We start from the raw sequence: 20,235 nt of genomic DNA, 5'->3' as shown, positions 1-20,235 counted from the left end.
TTTCTCAGTATAATGACCTCTTCTGAAGAGCCCATCATGTTTTTTTAATCCTCCGTGTCCTCCTCGGCACTAGCAACTGCGCTCTCTGTCAGTTACTCATTCTTTGCCTTCTTCTACAATATTGGAAACAATAAAGGTAAACCAGAAAACCCAAGATGTTATAAATTTGGTATTTTTGAGACCAGAGGTGTCGGCGAGTTTTGGATATTCTGTCCAATAGACCAGCGACCGTCTCGATCGCACAACGTGTGTTACAGTGTTTGGTGAGTTTGAACAAGTGCATTGTGAAAGCAAACCGAACCAAAAGAAAAATGCAACACCCCCCAATTGCACTGAATCCACCAAACTATAGGTGTGAAAATGTTACGTGTGAGAGACTAATTTGTTAACAATCAAATTCCATTTGTATGTTGTTAGAGAGAAGGCTGGGATGGAACTGTGGTAGCTAAATCACAATTGTTTATAAAGTTTCGACCAACTGACAGAATTGAAAACACAATGATGCTCCTTTAAAGTGCTCACATTATGCTCATTTTCAGGTTCATAATTGTATTTAGAGGTTATACCAGAATAGGTTTACATGGTTTAATTTTCAAAAAACACCATATTTTTGTTGTACTGCACATTGCTGCAGCTCCTCTTTTCACCCTGTGTGTTGAGCTCTCTGTTTTAGCTACAGAGTGAGGCATCGCACTTCTGTTCCATCTTTGTTGGGAGTCGCACATGTGCAGTACCTAGGTAAGGACTACTAGCCAGTCAGAAGCAGAGTATGAGGGCGTGCCCTGACAGTACCTAGGTAAGGACTACTAGCCAGTCAGAAGCAGAGCATAAGGGAGTGCCACGCTAGGAGCTAGGCGAGCATTATAACGTGTGTTACAAAGTGACCACGTTTGTCTCTGAAGTAAAGGCTGGACTACAGTAGAGCTGTTTGGAGCAGTTGGTGAACAGTGTTTTCTGTTGGAGATGGTAAGTCCCTTTGGGGGGGGACTTTGGGCTTTTTCACTTTGTAAACCTATAACGTGCACAAAAATGATATATAACACAATAAAGGAAAGGGGAAAAGCCAAAAAGCATAATATGAGCACTTTAAGTGACTGTGGGTGCATCACTGTGGTTATGGGGCAGGCTGGGACGTACGGTGCAGACTCCGCTGGGATAGTGCTCCTTGGCGTAGGCCCTGACGGCCGAGTCCACAGCACTCCTCCAGCCCTCCAGGGAGCTGTCCACGTCATGGGGCCGCGGGTCGCTGGCCTCCTTCCTCAGGTGGTCGAACTTGAATGAGATCTTGTTCTTGGGGTCCAGGACCCGGCCGTTCCCGAGGTCGCCATGCTCTGTGATTAAGACCTGGGGAGGAATGAAGAGAGAGTGAGAAAGCAGTAAAGAAAATGAGAAAGAAAAGGGAGAGTGAGTGGAAGAGCAGGAGAGGAGGTATCCGAAGAAAAGGGGAATGGAGAAATGGAATAGAGCAAGCCAGAAAGAAAGACAGACAGGCAGGCAGGCAGAAAAAGTGAACAAATAGACAAAGTACAATGAACAATAAGAAGAAGAGAAGTAAAAAATAAACATGAACAACAAGAGCAGAAGGCTTGGAAATGGAGAGAAAAATCAAGGAATTAATTAAACGGTTGCAATGAGAAAAACAAAAAGATAAAAGGAGGGGATGAAGACGAAAGGAAGACAAACACAGAGGTCAGCCAGAACTTTCCATCTACCATCTTTCACCTCCCCACTAGGCTCGGCCTGCTGTGTTCATGAGACAGGGGAATTTCAAGCCGTCATGCGGGAGCAGAGGGACATGATGACATCTTTACATAAGACACTGCAATCATTACTGAAGACACAGACGCATTCGTTCACCGCCGTCTTCAACCTGCACAGACGTGTTTGTGGTCTTGTTTCCAGTGGAAGCAAGAGGAAGCCCACTGGGACTAGTTGGATCCTTTAATCCAATCCCCCCCTCCCCACATTTCTGCTTTAGTGCCCACGAGACCAAAATATTAGTGCAACAATAATAATAATGAAGACTGAATTATCTTGTTGCTTTTCCTGTTTCCGTGTCCCTTTGTGATGCTATTGGCTCTTCTATCCACCATTTTTACCTATTATATGAAATGTGTTATATACTGTATAGCAATTTTAATTTGATACTGCTCTGTGAGAAACATCCCTTACTTTTGTTGAATTTCAGATTAACTGCTATGGTTTGGTCTGGTTTTACTTTTCTATAGTTTTTTCTCATATTGTGGTACTGCACTACTGCTGAATGAGTACAAAGAAACACTATAGCCTTAATGGTTTTGTATTGCAGCATAGCATGTACAGTAACACACGTGAGCGGTAAACCCATATGGATATAGTTTATAAACTGCACATTTATCTCCGCTAGAGTTACACTCTCTGTATTGTGCATCAGCTATAGCAATAAACAACCATGACTGAAATGATGTGTTTGGAGTTATAATTATTATTTAAATAAATAACCACACTTTATGATATCCCCATATAAATGTGTTATTTTGAACAGCAGGCATGATATATATATATTTTTTTTTTTACACATCAATTGAGTAGTGCCAACTGAAAAATGATACATATTGTGCAGCAGCACAATAAGTATGGGGGAGGGGGGGCAGGCAGCAGATTTGGACCTATGACGTCATCCCATTTCATTGAGCCTCTATACTGCCACCATCACCTCAGGTCAAAGATGAACTATAAAGTCACCTGTTCTTCGTAGCCCTCGATTTTCACCGGGGTAAACTGGTCCAGGTTGTACTGTGCAAATGCACTGCAGAGAGAGAAAGAGAGAGACAAAATATTACTTCATACACTCCAAAGTTAGTACTTCATGTACTTATTCCTCTTAATTTAAAGAGGTTTGTCTATAGGACACTGTATATGCTGACAGAGTTTGGGCAATATGGATGTAGACAGAAGCCAGAATACATCTGAAGACTGAGAATTGTTTTCTTGAATTTTCATCGACTGCCAGATCAAATTTTAAAAAGTAAACAAAGCTGGCACAAACATTAGCTGACAACCAGCTGTGTTTACAGATGAAATATTGCACTATTAATTGTAAAGGAAAAAAAAAACATACGCAGAATGATGATTGGCTGTTGAACTGTGACCCATGTTTCCCTTCAGACTTTTAAGTCTTTTTGCAAATTGTAAAGACACTTTTCAAAAGCTGGAAATAGTGCAAGATGGGAGACTTACTGCGCTGCACCTTCCCTGAGAAGATTGTCATTGTTGAGCAGCAATCGCACATCTGAAGAGGAAAAAAAAGGGTGAGATTGTGAGAGGAAAGAAAGACGGAGAGGAGAGAAAGAAGACAGGTACAGCAGATTAACCCCATGACACACACACCAACACAAAAGCCAAAGCTGCCTGCAGTCAGTCATTGCAACATTTATGCCTGGGGGGGTGAAGCAGACATGGTAAATTAGCTCAGTGGAAAAGGCTGTAAAATCACACAGAGATGAAAGGGGACAAAGTGGCGAGAGGGGCCTGTACTTTAGAGTGTTTGTGCAAGTGTGCGTGGCTGTCTGGCTGTGATAAGAGGCAGAGAGACAGCCCGCCGGCGCTCCTCTGAGGTGACGACATTCATCGAGGCAGTACGAGGCTTTAACCCTGCCAAACACATACATACACTCTCTCTCAAGGGGGCACTACTTTGACAGTGGGGTGTCATCATTGGCGCTGCAGGGTGAGCTACAATTTGGCCAAAACCTCATAGTCTCATTTTACTTTCTAGGTGGCCTCAGACAAATGAAAAGTGGCACATGAACAGAAACAATTGTCCATTTCAGCTCCTGTTTTGCAATTGCAAAAAACTATTTTAGAGAGAGCATTGTGACAAAATGCCTAGTTTCACAACAATAAACTTCAGACTAACAAGCAATTTTAAAAAGGAAAAAAGGCATACTTTTTCTTTAAAGTCACTTTGTTTGACTAAAGCCTGAGACACAGCGAGCAGATAATCGGGCGTCGGACAGTCTGGCGAGGTCAGTGACTCGAGTCTGTTCGGTGTTGTTGGGGACCAAGAGTCTGGTTAAACCTGATTTTAACCAAAAGGCCTCAGATTAAACTGACCTCTGGATACAGGACACACATGTGCTCAGAGACAAAGGAATCTTGGCCTGCATGTAAACCCCAAAGCCGGGGTAATTCACACCTCGAAAGTGCCAGCCAGAAGGGAAACGCCTCACAACTGGCAGGAAGTCAAAGAACTACAAGATTGTAGTCTTCACCCTTTCAAGAGTTTCGAGTCTTCCTATTGGTTCAGCGGGACCATAAACACTGCAGGGGGTCTTAACCTATAAAAAGCCTGATCCTAGGAAAATCCTCGTCTTCCATTGCAACTTCGCTGCTGAGGGGAGCGCACAAGCGCTTGTGCTGAACTTCCATTTTCTGGAGAAAGTGGATTTTATTTTATCCATATGTGATTATTAATCTGTTCTGTGAATGTATAACTGATCACTATACGGTTGATTAGGTTGTGCTAAGTAGCTGGGTATAACTGTAATTGCTACCTGCTAAATCACTCCTTTCATGAAGTTTTAGTTACTGTCTGCGATAGAATCGCAAAATCAGCTGTTAGCCACTGGAGTGGTTATAATGACCAAAGTATATAATATAATATATATATATACATATATATAAAATAAATCTTATTATACTTAATTAGCAGTTGCTTGTGATTATTTGTGTACTTGTTGTAATAATTGCTGGTCGATCAGGTCCGTGCCTGGATTCACCCCTTCCTTTATTTCCTTTTTAAAGGATTACCACAGAAATGAGACTGTTCCACAGTTTGATTATTGGTCCCTGACTTGCAGGGTGGTGCCCCGTTTTGATTGTTTGTCGATTTGATAAAGTTATTAATAACCATATTCATAACTTTATTAATATTGATAAAACATCTTTGATAATTTGCCAATGATCAAATCTGTACCCTACGAGAATCCTACAGTGTGTTCCGTGCCGTTGTCCGTCGGCCTTCATTTTGGCCGATTTGACATGTATAATCAGCAGGGCGGGCACTGCCAGCAGTCGGACTCAAATGACCAATCTGATTGGTGGAGTGCTAACCCGGAGACGGGGAGCGGAATGAGCGTGACTAGAGTCTCTCAAAATCTGACGAAAATCTTTTAAACTGACCTTTGTCGATCTGAAATGAAGACAGATTCAGCAGCTCGCCTAAAATGTTTTCAGAAACACGTTTCGGTGAACTATTTTAGTACAATATGAGATCGTATTCCGAACGAGCCGCCGTGACAGTCTGTCTTTGAATTTCCGGAGAAACCAAACCCATGTGACGCGTTCGTCCAATCAGCTGCCGGTTTTCATTTTTGGGCGACCTTGCAGATTAGCGCCGCATGCTGTTATGGAGACGTATTACGTCTCGTCACTTTGGTGTGTTCCGAGGCACTTTTTTGACCAACTCGGGGAGACCAATCAGTCCAACTGCCTTTTCTGCCGAGGGTTGGCCGTCTGGTCGGTGTGTCTGCAGCTTAAGGCAACACTCATTGGCAGTTTCAAATGAGATCAATGCATGCTGGAATACTGTATTGTATATACAGTGAGGAAAATAAGTATTTGAACACCCTGCTATTTTGCAAGTTCTCCCACTTAGAAATCATGGAGGGGTCTGAAATTGTCATCGTAGGTGCATGTCCACTGTGAGAGACATAATCTAAAAAAAAAAAAAATCAAAAAATCACAATGTATGATTTTTTAACTATTTATTTGTATGATACAGCTGCAAATAAGTATTTGAACACCTGAGAAAATCAATGTTAATATTTGGTACAGTAGCCTTTGTTTGCAAGTACAGAGGTCAAACGTTTCCTGTAGTTTTTCACCAGGTTTGCACACACTGCAGGAGGGATTTTGGCCCACTCCTCCACACAGATCTTCTCTAGATCAGTCAGGTTTCTGGGCTGTCGCTGAGAAACACAGAGTTTGAGCTCCCTCCAAAGATTCTCTATTGGGTTTAGGTCTGGAGACTGGCTACGCCACGCCAGAACCTTGATATGCTTCTTACAGAGCCACTCCTTGGTTATCCTGGCTGTGTGCTTCGGGTCATTGTCATGTTGGAAGACCCAGCCTCGACCCATCTTCAATGCTTTAACTGAGGGAAGGAGGTTGTTCCCCAAAATCTCGCAATACATGGCCCCGGTCATCCTCTCCTTAATACAGTGCAGTTGCCCTATCCCATGTGCAGAAAAACACCCCCAAAGCATGATTCTACCACCCCTATGCTTCACAGTAGGGATGGTGTTCTTGGGATGGTACTCATCATTCTTCTTCCTCCAAACACGGTTAGTGGAATTATGACCTAAAAGTTCTATTTTGGTCTCATCTGACCACATGACTTTCTCCCATGACTCCTCTGCATCATCCAAATGGTCATTGGCAAACTTAAGACGGGCCTTGACATGTGCTGGTTTAAGCAGGGGAACCTGCCATGCCATGCATGATTTCAAACCATGACATCTTAGTGTATTACCAACAGTAACCTTGGAAACGGTAGTCCCAGCTCTTTTCAGGTCATTGACCAGCTCCTCCCGTGTAGTTCTGGGCTGATTTCTCACCTTTCTTAGGATCATTGAGACCCACGAGGTGAGATCTTGCATGGAGCCCCAGTCCGAGGGAGATTGACAGTCATGTTTAGCTTCTTCCATTTTCTAATGATTGCTCCAACAGTGGACCTTTCTTCACCAAGCTGCTTGTCAATTTCCCCGTAGCCCTTTCCAGCCTTGTGGAGGTGTACAATTTTGTCTCTAGTGTCTTTGGACAGCTCTTTGGTCTTGGCCATGTTAGTAGTTGGATTCTTACTGTTTGTATGGGGTGGACAGGTGTCTTTATGCAGCAAACGACCACAAACAGGTGCATCTAATTTAGGATAATAAATGGAGTGGAGGTGGACATTTTAAAGGCAGACTAACAGGTCTTTGAGGGTCAGAATTCTAGCTGATAGACAGGTGTTCAAATAATTATTTGCAGCTGTATCATTCAAATAAATAGTTAAAAAAAAATCATACATTAAGATTTATGGATTTTTTTTTTTAGATTATGTCTCTCACAGTGGACATGCACCTACGATGACAATTTCAGACCCTTCCATGATTTCCAAGTAGGAGAACTTGCAAAATAGCAGGGTGTTCAAATACTTATTTTCCTCACTGTAAGGCAGTGCTTTCCTGATCAAAACATTTTTAAATCAATGAATCAAACAATATATTTAAGCAGAGCCAGTTCTTTTATGTGTATATTTTGGGCATTCTTGCCTGTAATTAGATGATGGACAGTGGAGAGGTGACAGCTGGACCTTTGTTTTCCCCCTGGCCTAGGGGGACAACCAGAGGCCTGTACTACGAAGCAGGATTTGGCGTTAACGAGCTAACTTCAGGTTCAACCCAGGATTTTCTGTATCACGACGGTGGATTAGTTGTTATCGGGTTCAATCGCCGTGGTAACTCATGCTGGATTCCTAACCTGGTCAGGAGCAGGTTAAGTTGGAGATCAGAGATCAACCGGTGTAAAAGCACCGCCCACTGACCAATCAATAGGTCAATCAATTGATAACGGCGTCACCGTTCTTTAGAAGATCAGGCGGAGCTCGGTGCGCAGAGAGAGAGAGAGAGAGAGATAGAGAGAGAGAGAGAGGTGCACTCATAAAAGTTAAAACATTTAGAGACCGACAACCCCGTTAACATTCCCTGATGGGTATTTTTATGAAATATATATATTTTAATGGGAGGGAATTACATATCGGCTATTTGTCGGCTTCTTGAGCTGTGTGTCGCCAATGCGCACATCGGTTTGAATTATGTTTTTATATGTTTTATTTGCTCTCACGGGCGCTTCCCACTGCCAGGGTTGCAACTGAAATAATAAGCTAAAGCAACGACAGTTTATGGAAAGCACAAGTGTAATTATGGTCAGATCTTGGTCCTGACTGATGGGGAAGTGATTTATGCATCTAAAGCGTCGCCTATTTTTTTTTTTGCCAGCAGCGACTGTATTGCGTTTTCCCTGTAAAACAGAGTCTGTTTTCTTCACATTTATGTAGAATTATAGTGTGCTCTTCTTGTTTAAAATATGCGGCTCTGGTAGAGGTTTGCGATTGGTCGTGGTGTGCGAACACCGCCTCTTTTATGTGAGCGCGTGCACCACTGGATTGGGAAACCCTGATGGTTGATTGAACTAGTTGATAACCAGCTTCGTGAAACAGCTAATGCGAGATAGGTAAAGCAGGGTAACTGAAAGTGATCCCAGGGGGGGGGATCCCAAGGCATGTTGATCTTGCTTAGTAGTACAGGCCTCTGGACATCTAAACAGAGCCAGATCTGAGCAATAACATCACATTTTGCAATGCCAGTATTTCTTTTTACAAGCGTTGATTTAACTTGTACATTATATAGAGGCAGAGAAACTCACCATTGAAAACTTCGTTGAACTCTCCTGGTGGGGCATGGGTGACAAAGTTAGCTGCTATGCGTACCTGCAGACAAAAAAAAAAACAAGGTCCAGGTTAAGACTGGAAGTCACTGATTTAGCAAAAAAAAAAAAAAAAAACCTTAAAAGGAATACGCCACCGTTTGTTGAAATAGGGTTAGTCACCGTCTCCTCTATATTTATATAGGTGGGCAAACGCATTTTTGTCTCAGTGCACGCGACCAGCGCAAAGTCACCGTTTCTGGGTTGCTGGACAACCAAATGCTGCTGCCCTGACTGAGCTCCGCGGCCCGCTGCCCGTCCACTAACCCAGAAACAGTGACTTTGCGCCGGCCGCAGAGCTCCACGGGCTGCCGATATCTCTGTGCCTGAGTAGCAGTGCTTCGGCTGTAGCCTACTTCCACCCAATATAGTCCCTAGTCAATATCTACCTAGGAAATTGTCTAGTCTTAGAGACACCATGTATTATTTTTCTTTTCTTTTTTTTGACAGTTTGCAAAATTCCAAAATCAAAAATCCGTTTCCAAAAAGTTTGGACTCCTTTTAAAGTCTGCTGGAGATTTAGCTCACAGTAGGGACAAAAATGTAATGCCTAAAACACATTGTGAACACTGAATATATGTGTATACACTGCGGCCAACAGAGGGTGTAATGTTACTGTGTCACTGGTTGGGAGGTGTGTGGGGGGGTATCTCTTTCAGTATAAAGCGCATCTGAGCAGCAGTATCTTTTCCTCTTTCTCACTTCTCTTCTGCTGCTGCACTACAACACTTCCTGTTTCCAGGTCACATGTCAAACTGACAGCGAGACAACGGCCCCTCCCTCCCCTGCATGGTTTGCAACCATATAAGGACACAAAAATGTGCTGAGGACTCTAGTACACACTTTCTCTCACCCTTCGTCTATATGTCTCTATCCCTCTCTATCACTGGCAGGGTACGGTGGCTCAGCCAGGTCCACCCCCACCCCCCCAGTCTTACAAGGTGGTGCATCAGGGAAGGTGTTCATGTGTGTGTGTGTGTGTGTGTGTGTGTGTTCGTCCCCCGGGCCCTTATTAGCAGTGTGTGTATACAAGTGCTCTGGCACTCGTGAAGAGCTGCAGATTGATTCTTGCTAATGAGCGATGCTGAGAGAAAGGAAGGCACTCGGGGAGGAACATGTGCTTGCTTGTGTGCTTGTGTGCGTGTGTGTGTGTGTGTGATGTTGAGATCAAAGTCTCTGCATTTGTCTAATCCTCTGTCATGAGATCATCATGACCCACTTATGCTGAACAATCTAAAAATTCGCGGAACAAGGGAGGTGTGTGCGTTTGTGCGAGTGTTTTCCACAGCTGGTGGAAAATTGTGTTTGTGTGTTTGTGACTTGACATCCCCGCGGGAAGACTAATTTGCGTTGGGTCTCCCCTCATTACACTTGAAGGCAGTGTAAACAGACTTTCCATACGGAGAGCGCGTCTCCCAGGCACTCCAGGGACCTGTTCTGGGACGCAGGCTTTACGCATTTGTGAACCAACGTTATCGGTTATCAGTTTAAAAGTTCTGTTCTGGGTTTTATTGAGCTACTTCCTGCCTGGAACAGGCCCTGATGAGGTTGTAACTCAAAAACAACATGTGTACTTAAGAGAAAAGAGCAAATATGTAAGATGTGCAGTAAGCCCTTGCTATTTTTAATCCAGAAAAACGATTTAAAAAACTGTCATCTGTTGAGGACTGGTTTTGTCTTAATCCCAGGAGGAATGCCGGCTTTCTCAGGCTCTGAACTGAACGGATTCAAACAATAAATACATCTTGATCTCCATCAACCTGTCTAAACATGCCAATAGTCCAGCTTGGGCTGTAAACACCACAGAATATATAAAAACTAATAATAGTTTAGTAATAAACATATAGAACAGTTCATAATTATCAGATCTGCCATTTATAAGGGTGTGTAAATGACAAGATAAACTGAGAGCACCATAACTAGTTCAAATATCTGACACAAGCTGAACTCTCTATGGCCAGATCTGGTTCCAATAAAGTCTATTAATAGAGCTTACGTTCAGCAGGACCACTGGAACTACTGGTAGACATTGGGTCTCATAGTCAGAAATAACAACGTTACACTTTATGCTTTTTCTGTGTCTTGTCTGGCTGTTTCAATGTAATGTAATACTGTAGTGCTATCCACAAATCCCATTTCAGAACATCTTATTCTATTCAGGTGCTTTACAGGTAGCCAGTGTATTACGGGACACACACTCTCTCACTCACACACTCTCTCTCTCACACACACACACACACACACACACACACACAGACAAATACAGTCACACCTACGGGAAATCCAGTTTCCAATTCACCTGAGTCAAGACATGGAAGGTCGTGGAGGAAATCGGAGCAGGCTGCTGGGAAATTTTAGATATTTATTTCCACCCTGACAAGAACAAATGTCTGGGTGAACCACTAAAACGAAATGGCAAAAAAAACAAAACAAAAAAAAACAGTTTGAGTGTTTGGGATAAAAACAGATTTCGAGACACTGAAAACTTAAAACATTGGCTTAGGCTTACAGAGCGCTGACCACAGATATTTCCATCCTACTGTGAACCACTCTGTGCGTAGGGCTAGGGAGAGAGCAGTAAAGACGGCGAAGGAATGGACGGGGATGGTTTCACAATCACATCTCTTGACAGCTAACTGTTTTAGGGTGCATGGAGAGGAGACGAGATGAAGCCAAGGGAGCGCGATGGGGTTCAAAACGAATCACTGACAGGAGGAGGAGGAGGAAGAGGAGGAGGAGACGGATACTCCATTAGCGGCTTATGAGTAAAGCATTGACTGTTGAAAGCAAGTTAATACTTCCTCTTCTTCTAAGTAGGCTACATCAAACCAGTTCTACTAATGCACCGAGACAACAGCCTACATCCTTCTATGGCAGATTGGAAGAATGAAACCAGTACATTCACTTCTCTACTTTTTTTTTTTGTGTGCAGGTTATACACGTTAAACATTATCCCAGTTCGTTTACAGTGAGGCTAGACACAAGTACGGTTTGAGAAGTTTGCCTCTAACCATTTTTCTTCTGTACGGTTATGGGTCGAGGGAATATATATATAACACTAGCGCTCTAGTGATTGTAAGATATTGCCGGACAGCAAGATGGTACAGCGAGTGGTGAAACCACAAACCTGCTGTGCAGAAAGGAAGAAGATATCAGCTTCGTGCACTACTTCCCTTCCCAGAGATAAAGAAAACAGATGAATAAATGGTGTTTCTGAGAAACCCCAAACGAATACATGTAGAGCAAACGTATATCAAAGTCTTATATATGAATCTTAGCTTGCAGACAAATGAGACCAACGTCATGGTCTCCTTTGCAGAGGTAATTACTATAGAGCAGCAATTTGAACACTGAGCTGCGAGGTTAAGGATTCCTTCCAGTGGCGGTCTGTGACGCTGGGACACTTGGGAGCTCTGAGACCTAGTTTTAGCCTTGAGCACGGACTGCTAACGTGCTACATGAAGGGTCCACTTCAAGGCAAAGAGTATCTGTGGGGAATTGTATTAACTAACTCAAAAGTTCTTGGCGTTTCAACCCTGTCAGAAAAAAACACTGTTTTTTAAACAGGTTTTAAAAAACACACATGGTGAAGGTGATTGAAATTCACCTTCTCGCCCACATTATAGCCAGAAAGTCATACCCCCCCTTATATTTAATACAATTCATTTCAAAGTTTGTTTTAAAAATTGTAAACGGATTGTTATTTACAAAAGTTCATAATAAACAACAAGCATATTTGTTCTGCTTTTTTACTTTACTTGTTGGGAGTTTGTGAAATTGTTTTCCCCTTACTGTAACGAAAAATTAACCGAAACCGTGACTTCAAAACCGAGGTACGTACCGAACTGTGATTTTTGTGTACCGTTACACCCCTAGCTTTGAGTTATTAACTGATGGTCAGGTAAAATAAGCTTTTTGAGGATGTAACTTCAGGGTCTGGGAACTTGCGATGGGCTTTTTTTTTTTTAAGCCAAAGCCATTGTGTTGTTTTAGTGCTAGTAGTTAATATCTAATATCAGTATCTGGGACTTTTAAGTGAACTGATTTTGCAATTAGGTGCAATTTTCACTGAAAAATCAGTCCCTGAAGAGAAATCATGAACCATTAGGTTGCTGCATAAACACACGTAAACATCCACACAGCTTAAAGCCCAGTTCAGATTCACGACGAGACAAAACCGTTTTTAGAACATTGCAGGGAAAAGTTGCAGCGATCTGAAGTGGCTGCAAATTTACTAATCCTACTATGGCCACGCCAAGAACCGCCCAACGAAGCAGCTTGATTGGTTGGGGTGAGGCATTTGACCTTGAGTGGTTAAGGTTAGGATAGCCGATTGGTCAGGGGATAGGACCTGTATAAATGGGGTTACGTTACCTTGCGTAAGCATGGACGCCTGGCCAATAAATGCTATTGAAGGGCAGGTCTTGGCGTGGCCATAGTGGGATTCGTAAACCCGTGAACCGGCCCGTCTCAGCTCGACTCAAGCCAGCTGATGGTTTTGCTGCGACTCAGCAGTTCAAGTTGCAGAGGCTGGTTTTAGAACGTAAGGTACGTCAGCTGTTTCAACAGCCAAGAGAGAAGTCAGCTGGTAAAGTCAGTTATAAAATACAGAAATAACATGATCCATTAGCCATTTTATTTTAATTTTACAAACAGCTGGTCGAAATGGCAGCGTTTTAGACGGAACCTCAACGACCTCCCGATTGCACGGTAACGTTATAATATAACTTGACCATATAACGGTTATATGGTCAAGCAAGATACTATATAGAGAGCGACTGAAGAGAGGGAGCACCCAGCGGCGTTAGAACAAAGCAGGGAATCAAAGAAATAAAATACGTTTTCGCCGATTCATCACTAGAACTTTAACTGTAGCAAGCCTCTCAATATCACTTACGTTATCCACTTTCATATTTAGACAAAACAAATGATAGATCCAGCTACAAAAAAAAAAGCCTAAAAGTCAGAAGTTAGAACGGAAGTAAAAAGAGGCGTTGTTAAATGCAGTACCCTGCTACGTCATGAACTACTACAACTGCTGTTTCCAGTCATAGTTCCATTATCTTTATTGTGTCTATTATTGCCACTGTTCATCACACCCCCAACTGGCACCTTCACACACCGCCTACCAAGAGCCTGGGTCTGTCCCAGGTTTCTCCCTAAAAGGGAGTTTTTTTTTCTCGCCACTGTCGCACTAAATGCTTGCTCTTGGGGGAAGTCCTGGTATTGTTGGGTCTTTGTATATTATAGAGTGTGGTCTAGACCTACTCTATCTGTAAAGTGTCTTGAGATAACTCCTGTTATGATTTGATACTATAAATAAAACTGAACTGAATTATGGAGATGAACCACCGTCTCGTCGCATTGGTGTGAACTGGCAGGTTTTAGAACGCTGCAGAGCGGCTCGCCGCAAGAAGTTGCGAGTTTCAACTTGTCTCTACGCGAATCTTTGGTCTGAACTGGGCTTCGGTTTGTGCAGCTGAGGGAAACGGAAGGACTGACTGTAGTTGGGTCATTTCACAGGAACAGAGAGACAGCAAGCGAGGCCGACAATTGCTGCTGTGTGTGATTTGGTGTGTGAGTGAGAGTTATCTAAAGTGGACTCACTCACAGTCCTCGTCATCATGATCTTGGACAAAGTCTTTCTTTAGCTGGAAATGAGGTCTTTTTTTTTATCTCCCATAGTCAATTATGTTATCTTTCTAAGAGAGGGTGGATTCTAAAGAGTTGGCATGCAGTCATGAGCTAACCAAGGAGCTGGAACACACACACACACACACACACACACACACACACACACACACACACACACACACACACACACACACACACACACACACACACACACACACACACACACACACACACACACACACACACACACACACACACACACACACACACACACACACACACACACACAGTGGGATCCTTGTGTCTTTGTGCCCTCTTGGCCTAGACACCAGCTGGTCTCTTTTCTTTCAACTTGCTCACTGTATATTAATGCTCATATTACCCAGCAGACAGACACCCCCTCACAATCCCACCTCTTCGGGAGCACCCGTTTTTTAATCCCAAAATGACACCCACTGGCACCGAAACCACACTCAAACTAATCCTGGCATCAAAATCGCCTTATCATGCCAATCCAGAGCCGTGAAAATAATAACAGTACAAAAAACGCAGCAGGAGTAAACTGAAGTAATATTTTGCCCCGCGGGCGTTTTAAGCCTCATCATCTCCCTGGGTTTGATCCCCTTCCCTGCCATGCTTCCATTTCAATGTCCTAGATAGAAAGGAAAAAAAGAGGGTACTGGATCCCTGAAATGCTACCGCAGAATCAGAGCCAAGTTTAGAGGAAAACCTGTCTGATGCCTGGATATTAGGTGGGGGGAGATTGGGTGACGGGCTGGGGTGTGGGTGCAATAATTTATGAATAAAACCACAGCGGGATGGCAGAGAGAGAAGGAGAACCGTCTAGGCAGCCGTAGGCTAACTAGAAATGCTCCTCTGCTAATCAAAATGAGCAGGTGGCAGCTGGTCGGCTCTAGATTAAATTGAATAAATAAGGGCTGTGATGTTGGGCATTAATAATGTCAGGAGCAGAAGTTTTATTGAAGGGGGGTTCCTAAAAGTAAAGATCATGACTTTTATAATAATTGTGACACCCTGTTATACAGCATAATGACTTTCTGGGGCACTTTTTACGCCAGCAAGTTACAGCACATGATTAACTACAAATGACGAATCATAACTGATTTTCAGACAGGCCTAGGTTTTTTTCCTTCCAGGCAGCCACCAGTTTTAGTTTTATCTCGGTCAAGCATTAATATTAACTTGGGGAGACTTCAAATTTTCTTGGGGAATACGTGATAGAGAACATTTTATCTTTTTTTTCTTCCTGTCAAAGGTCGGCTTTTTTTCCAACCCGCGGGTCCCGCATTTATGAAATAATTTGGCCCGCCCAAGCCCGCCCCGCACCACTATCTATTTTTACAACCTGCCCCGCCCCGCACCTGCGACCATTAAATAGACATGCACTGTAATTAGTGATGCACCGATGTGAAAATTGTGGCCGATACCGATAACCGATATTAATATTGCTGTTATGGCCGATACCGATATTTACCGATGTCGATATCTCTGTATAGAACACATTTTTTAAGATAATCAAATAAGGAACTATTTTCCAAAAGGCATTTTTTTTACTTTTGTGATTTATTTTCAGAAATCACTGATATTGGGCGCCTTTACCTGTGTGCAAAATATGACTGTCATCAGATTTTCAGAAGAAAAAATAAATATTTATTTAAAAATACATTTTTAAAAGGATACAAGTGTGTCCTGAATTCACACTATGAATAAGCCAACCCTGAGTATTCACAATAAACATCTAACTCACTTGAGACCAAGTCACTGTATTCTGTGAACATTGTACAACAGTTCAAAACTTTAAAGTACAGCAGTAGGCCTTAAATGGCCAAAGCCAAAAGTATTGAAAGAGGTAAAATGTGAAAATGGAGCCAGAACAAACTGGACTGAACAGACACTGGCTTTTGCAGTCTGAACTGGAAGTACAGTAACTGCCAAGTACTTAAAAGTTAGGCCTAACCCTTGAAATTATAGAAATTGGTGCCTTCTAGGCCGAGATAAGCCAGAAAATGTGTTTTTTGTTCATATGGATGAAAGACACCAAATCCCAGAATGCACTTGCTTCGCTGCTTAGACTCTACTCCCAAGCCACATCCACCTACAGACCGACAGTGAGGCAGCATTCAACTCAACCCAAATGTGTTTTATTGTCATTTCAACCATATACACGAAACAACATTTCACCGTGGCTGTAATGGTTACACATTTAAAACATATAAAAACGACATACGAAACAGGTGTTTACAGTCAACCAAGCGCTAATGCTAGTATGCATTTGTTGAACTTTATTTGTAGCAGATTATAAACACGGTTGTAAATTTGCGTGAAATTTAGAACGGCATTTACTAGTCCCAAACTTCCCCAGCAGTTAGCATTTAGTTGGATACAAGCAGCTAATTTCTGTCTGTGTTAACAAAATCTCCACTGTTACCCGGCGACATGTTTCCACAACAAGAAAAACACAGTAGTCTCTGAAGTCGCGATGGGAGTTTCGTTTAAGTTGGATGTACTCCAGTTTGTTGTCTAATGAGCAGACACTTGCAACCAGGATTGATGGAACAGGTGGCTGGCTAGCGTTAGCTTTCCACCTAGCTAGGTCCAGCCCCCGTTTCACCGCTGAGAATGTCCCCCCATGATCGCGGCTGCTGCCCACTTTGGCCGCCGCTGGTCAAACTAACCTGTACGGTGGGCCGCAGCAACCGAACAGCAACCTCTTATTTCCGAACATTCATCTCTCCCGCCCACCGAGAGCTGGTGGTCTACTAAAGTTTACAGTGTCCCACTTCGCCGCACCGTCTGCAAAAACCAACATCCCCGCCCACACTTCTTCTTCTTCTGATTTCAACAGTATAGACGCTGTTAAGCGTATTACTGCCCTCCACAGGTCAGATTTAAATCTAAATTCTCACACACTCACATCTAAGCCTACACATGTCAAATACACAGGAATGATTCACATCGGTCCTATTGATCGGCCCTATTTTGACATCGGAACGATACCGATGTGTAAAAAAATGACCATATCGGCCGATATTATATCGGCGGCCGATATATAGTGCACCACTAACTGTAATGGAAATGAAAACATCCATTATTACAGCCTGAAAGTGCAGAATCATCGTGCAGATTCATCGTCCTTTTAACTGACAACAACAGACGACCATAAATCAGGTTATGTGATAAAACAATTTAAACATTTAAAGCAGCGTTTATAATCATCTAATAGGCTAAAAAATGTATTTACACGCCCCAACCCGACCTGCGGGTTATGAGACGATCCACGCATCACTAACGTGCGTATCACGTAGGCAGTGTGTAAGCTCTAACCTGTTAACATGAGAGCCGAAATATAAACGGACATGCCACGCGGCGGACACGCTCGCGTGACGCGTCCAGTGTGTAACCGGCCTTAGGTATGGAGCTGCGCCAGTGAAAAAACTCTGCGTTGCTGTCTGCTACCGGCTTTTTTTGATATTAGTTGCAAAGGTCAGACATTTTCAAATCCTTTAGATAGTCAAACAAATGTCAAAAATCTGACAGATGCCCTTAACAAGTTATAAGCGCTACAAAAAAATCTAACGGTTTCAAAAGAAACACACATGCTGGATACTTTGGCTGGGATACAACCTGTGACCTTACAGACACTGGACGGACTCCCACTGGGCTGCATAATTACCGATCCTGCATAAAGCTTCCATGTCTACTTCAGATGTGTCACCTTCAGCCTAAACCCCAATGACTTATCTTATTTTACCATAAGCAGCCAGCTATGCAATATAAGGAATATCACTGGCTTGCATTACCACCTCCAGTATGCAGACACCCCAGTGTAAAGCCACTGGTCTTTACACGTCAATATTTATCATTTTATAGGGCACTTAAACAGGGCACCAGATCGGGTCCCTCAGGGCTCTGTTCTCTAGCTGAGTGTTTAGACAGAAAAACATTGGGTTTTTTTTTCCTTGTCTCCAGATCTCTTCTTGCACTTCTGCAGGCACGTACAGACAGCGCTCCTCTGCTCTGTCTGTGCATTCTTCAGTTAAAGGAAGATGCCACTGAGTTTTCAGCATTTAAGTGCTATATCCCTAAGGTGTAACGCAGCCGTTCACAAGACAAGCTCAGGTACACATATCGGGCTGCTGAGTTTACGACGGCTCTGGACTTAAATGTGGGATTGCACGATTATTTTGTTTAAAAAAAGGATTATACTTTGTCAAGGTTTTTTTTTTCTTCTTTTTTTATTACCCTTCTTGCCCAGACAGCAATAAAACCTTTATAAACTGGAAAATCTGAGAAAACCCCCTAATCAAAAGTGTAAGTCTCAAGTGTAACTGTCTATGAGTCATTAAGCAAGTTGGTCTATACTAGAACATATTTTTACATTCAGTGCTGGCTAGGCAAAGTGCACTTTAACTGTTTTTTAACCTTTTTTAATTTCTTTTAACTTTTTTGTTTTTAGCTTCACTGTATAACATGTAAGTTGTCTTTACTGTGCGAATGACAATACACCTCGAACGTTTCTATCTCCCATCACAAAAAGGATGTATTACATTTTTATTTCTTTACTTTATCGTGTTACGTTAACCACTCTGTATTGTAATTTTGCATGAAAGGTGATATATCTCTAAAGGTTGTAGTATTAGAACAGTTTGTTTCTGCCATCCTAATCTTTGTGCAGATCAGATGTATAGCTTAAATATCTAGACAGGCTTTATTCTATACATGGGATTTAGTGGATGCTTTCATCGATAATGCCTTACTGTATCGTGACAACATGCTTTATTTACAGTGGTGCCCCCGGTAAGAATGAAGTCTCTATCCCTGGTGTCACTATGCTCACTGTGTCAAGTTACCTTCCTCTCTGACAGTTAAATAAGTGAACTGACTTGTTATGCAAACTTTACCCGCCGCGGTGCTATTCAGAGAGCCGGTTGGCGGTTTGTTTTCCAGTGAAAACGACCAACTCTGCTCTTTTTCACAATTTCAAATGCTTTACTGAATTTGCGTGCTACTTGCTTCAAATCGGTTTTCTTTTAACTCTCTCTTCAGCAACTGCCTTTATCATTATTTATTTCAGCATTACTGTCAATAACCAACATTCTGAATCACAAAAACACTCACATACGCTAATTCTTGCTCTCTCCCAGACAGTGCTGGTGATCAACAAGTGATCCATGTTTGCCTAGTCCTTAGTTTCCAATCCAATGCTTTAATACCAACGTACTGGGCTACTGCTAGGTGTCTCGACCGGAGTGCGCTTCTCCGTTTACCTTTCGGCGCAGTACTACCAACCGGAGCAAAGTAAAATTCCCCCGCTTGCGGAGAAACTAGTCCCTCAACATGTAATGCGATCATTGAGATGCAAGGGTAGTTTGCCTGGAAGACGACGTTGGGGGCTTAAAACACCAAAAACCGTGAGAAAGGGCTGATATCTGTCAATCATTTACTTCAATCAATCTTCAAAGACATTAATAAGTAAAAGGATCCCTTTGTGTTCCTAACTGTACATTTGAGGTGTAACTTCAAAAAGGCAGCCAAAAATATAACATTGTTCGTCTTGAAGAGTTCTACTGTCGGGGGACGCTGCAAGTAGGGCTGAACGATTAATTGCATTTGCGATAATATCGCGATATGTTAAAACGCGATTTCCTAATCGCAAAGGCTGCGATTTGGTCTCGATTTGATGACTCGCGAGAGCAAATCAGTCTGCACTACGCAGAGAAAGCATCAACTTAGCACGCTAACGCTACACTGTACCTTCAGCTGATCTCTGTCATTCAAACAATTCTGAGTTGAAGTTTAAAACTTTTACAGCCATTTTAATAAAATGAAGGGGTTTGTTCGGGCTTGAGTCCATACATGCAGTTAATGGATACAGGCACGCAGAACTGAAGGCTCGGTTGGCAACGAGCTAGCTCTGATTAGCGGTTAGCTCCGGTTAGCTACGTTATAAAGATATGAGTGGAGGAGCTGCCACTGTGAGGGGTATCAATCAGACTGATAAATGACGTTCGGGGAGCTTTTACAGCAGCGTGGCTTCAACGGTTTTATTAGTACAGTTAATCCCACGGCAAG

The 20,235-nt window shown here is 42.7% G+C and overlaps 1 protein-coding gene across 1 annotated transcript in view; it reads right to left on the bottom strand.

Moving 5' to 3' along the window:
- Positions 1 to 20,235, bottom strand: part of LOC114560172 (F-actin-capping protein subunit alpha-2) — a 37,153-nt gene that overhangs the window by 10,793 nt on the left and 6,125 nt on the right. The window contains exons 2-5 of the mRNA XM_028585347.1: positions 8,449 to 8,512; positions 3,220 to 3,271; positions 2,725 to 2,788; positions 1,138 to 1,344 (exon numbers count right to left, since the gene is read on the bottom strand). Of these exons, the coding sequence (XP_028441148.1) occupies positions 1,138 to 1,344; positions 2,725 to 2,788; positions 3,220 to 3,271; positions 8,449 to 8,512 (387 nt within the window). The remainder of the gene's footprint in view (positions 1 to 1,137; positions 1,345 to 2,724; positions 2,789 to 3,219; positions 3,272 to 8,448; positions 8,513 to 20,235) is intronic.

This window comes from Perca flavescens, chromosome 8 (genome assembly GCF_004354835.1).
Source record: "Perca flavescens isolate YP-PL-M2 chromosome 8, PFLA_1.0, whole genome shotgun sequence".
Taxonomy (NCBI): domain Eukaryota; kingdom Metazoa; phylum Chordata; class Actinopteri; order Perciformes; family Percidae; genus Perca; species Perca flavescens.
This window is presented reverse-complemented; position numbering and strand designations above follow the sequence as displayed.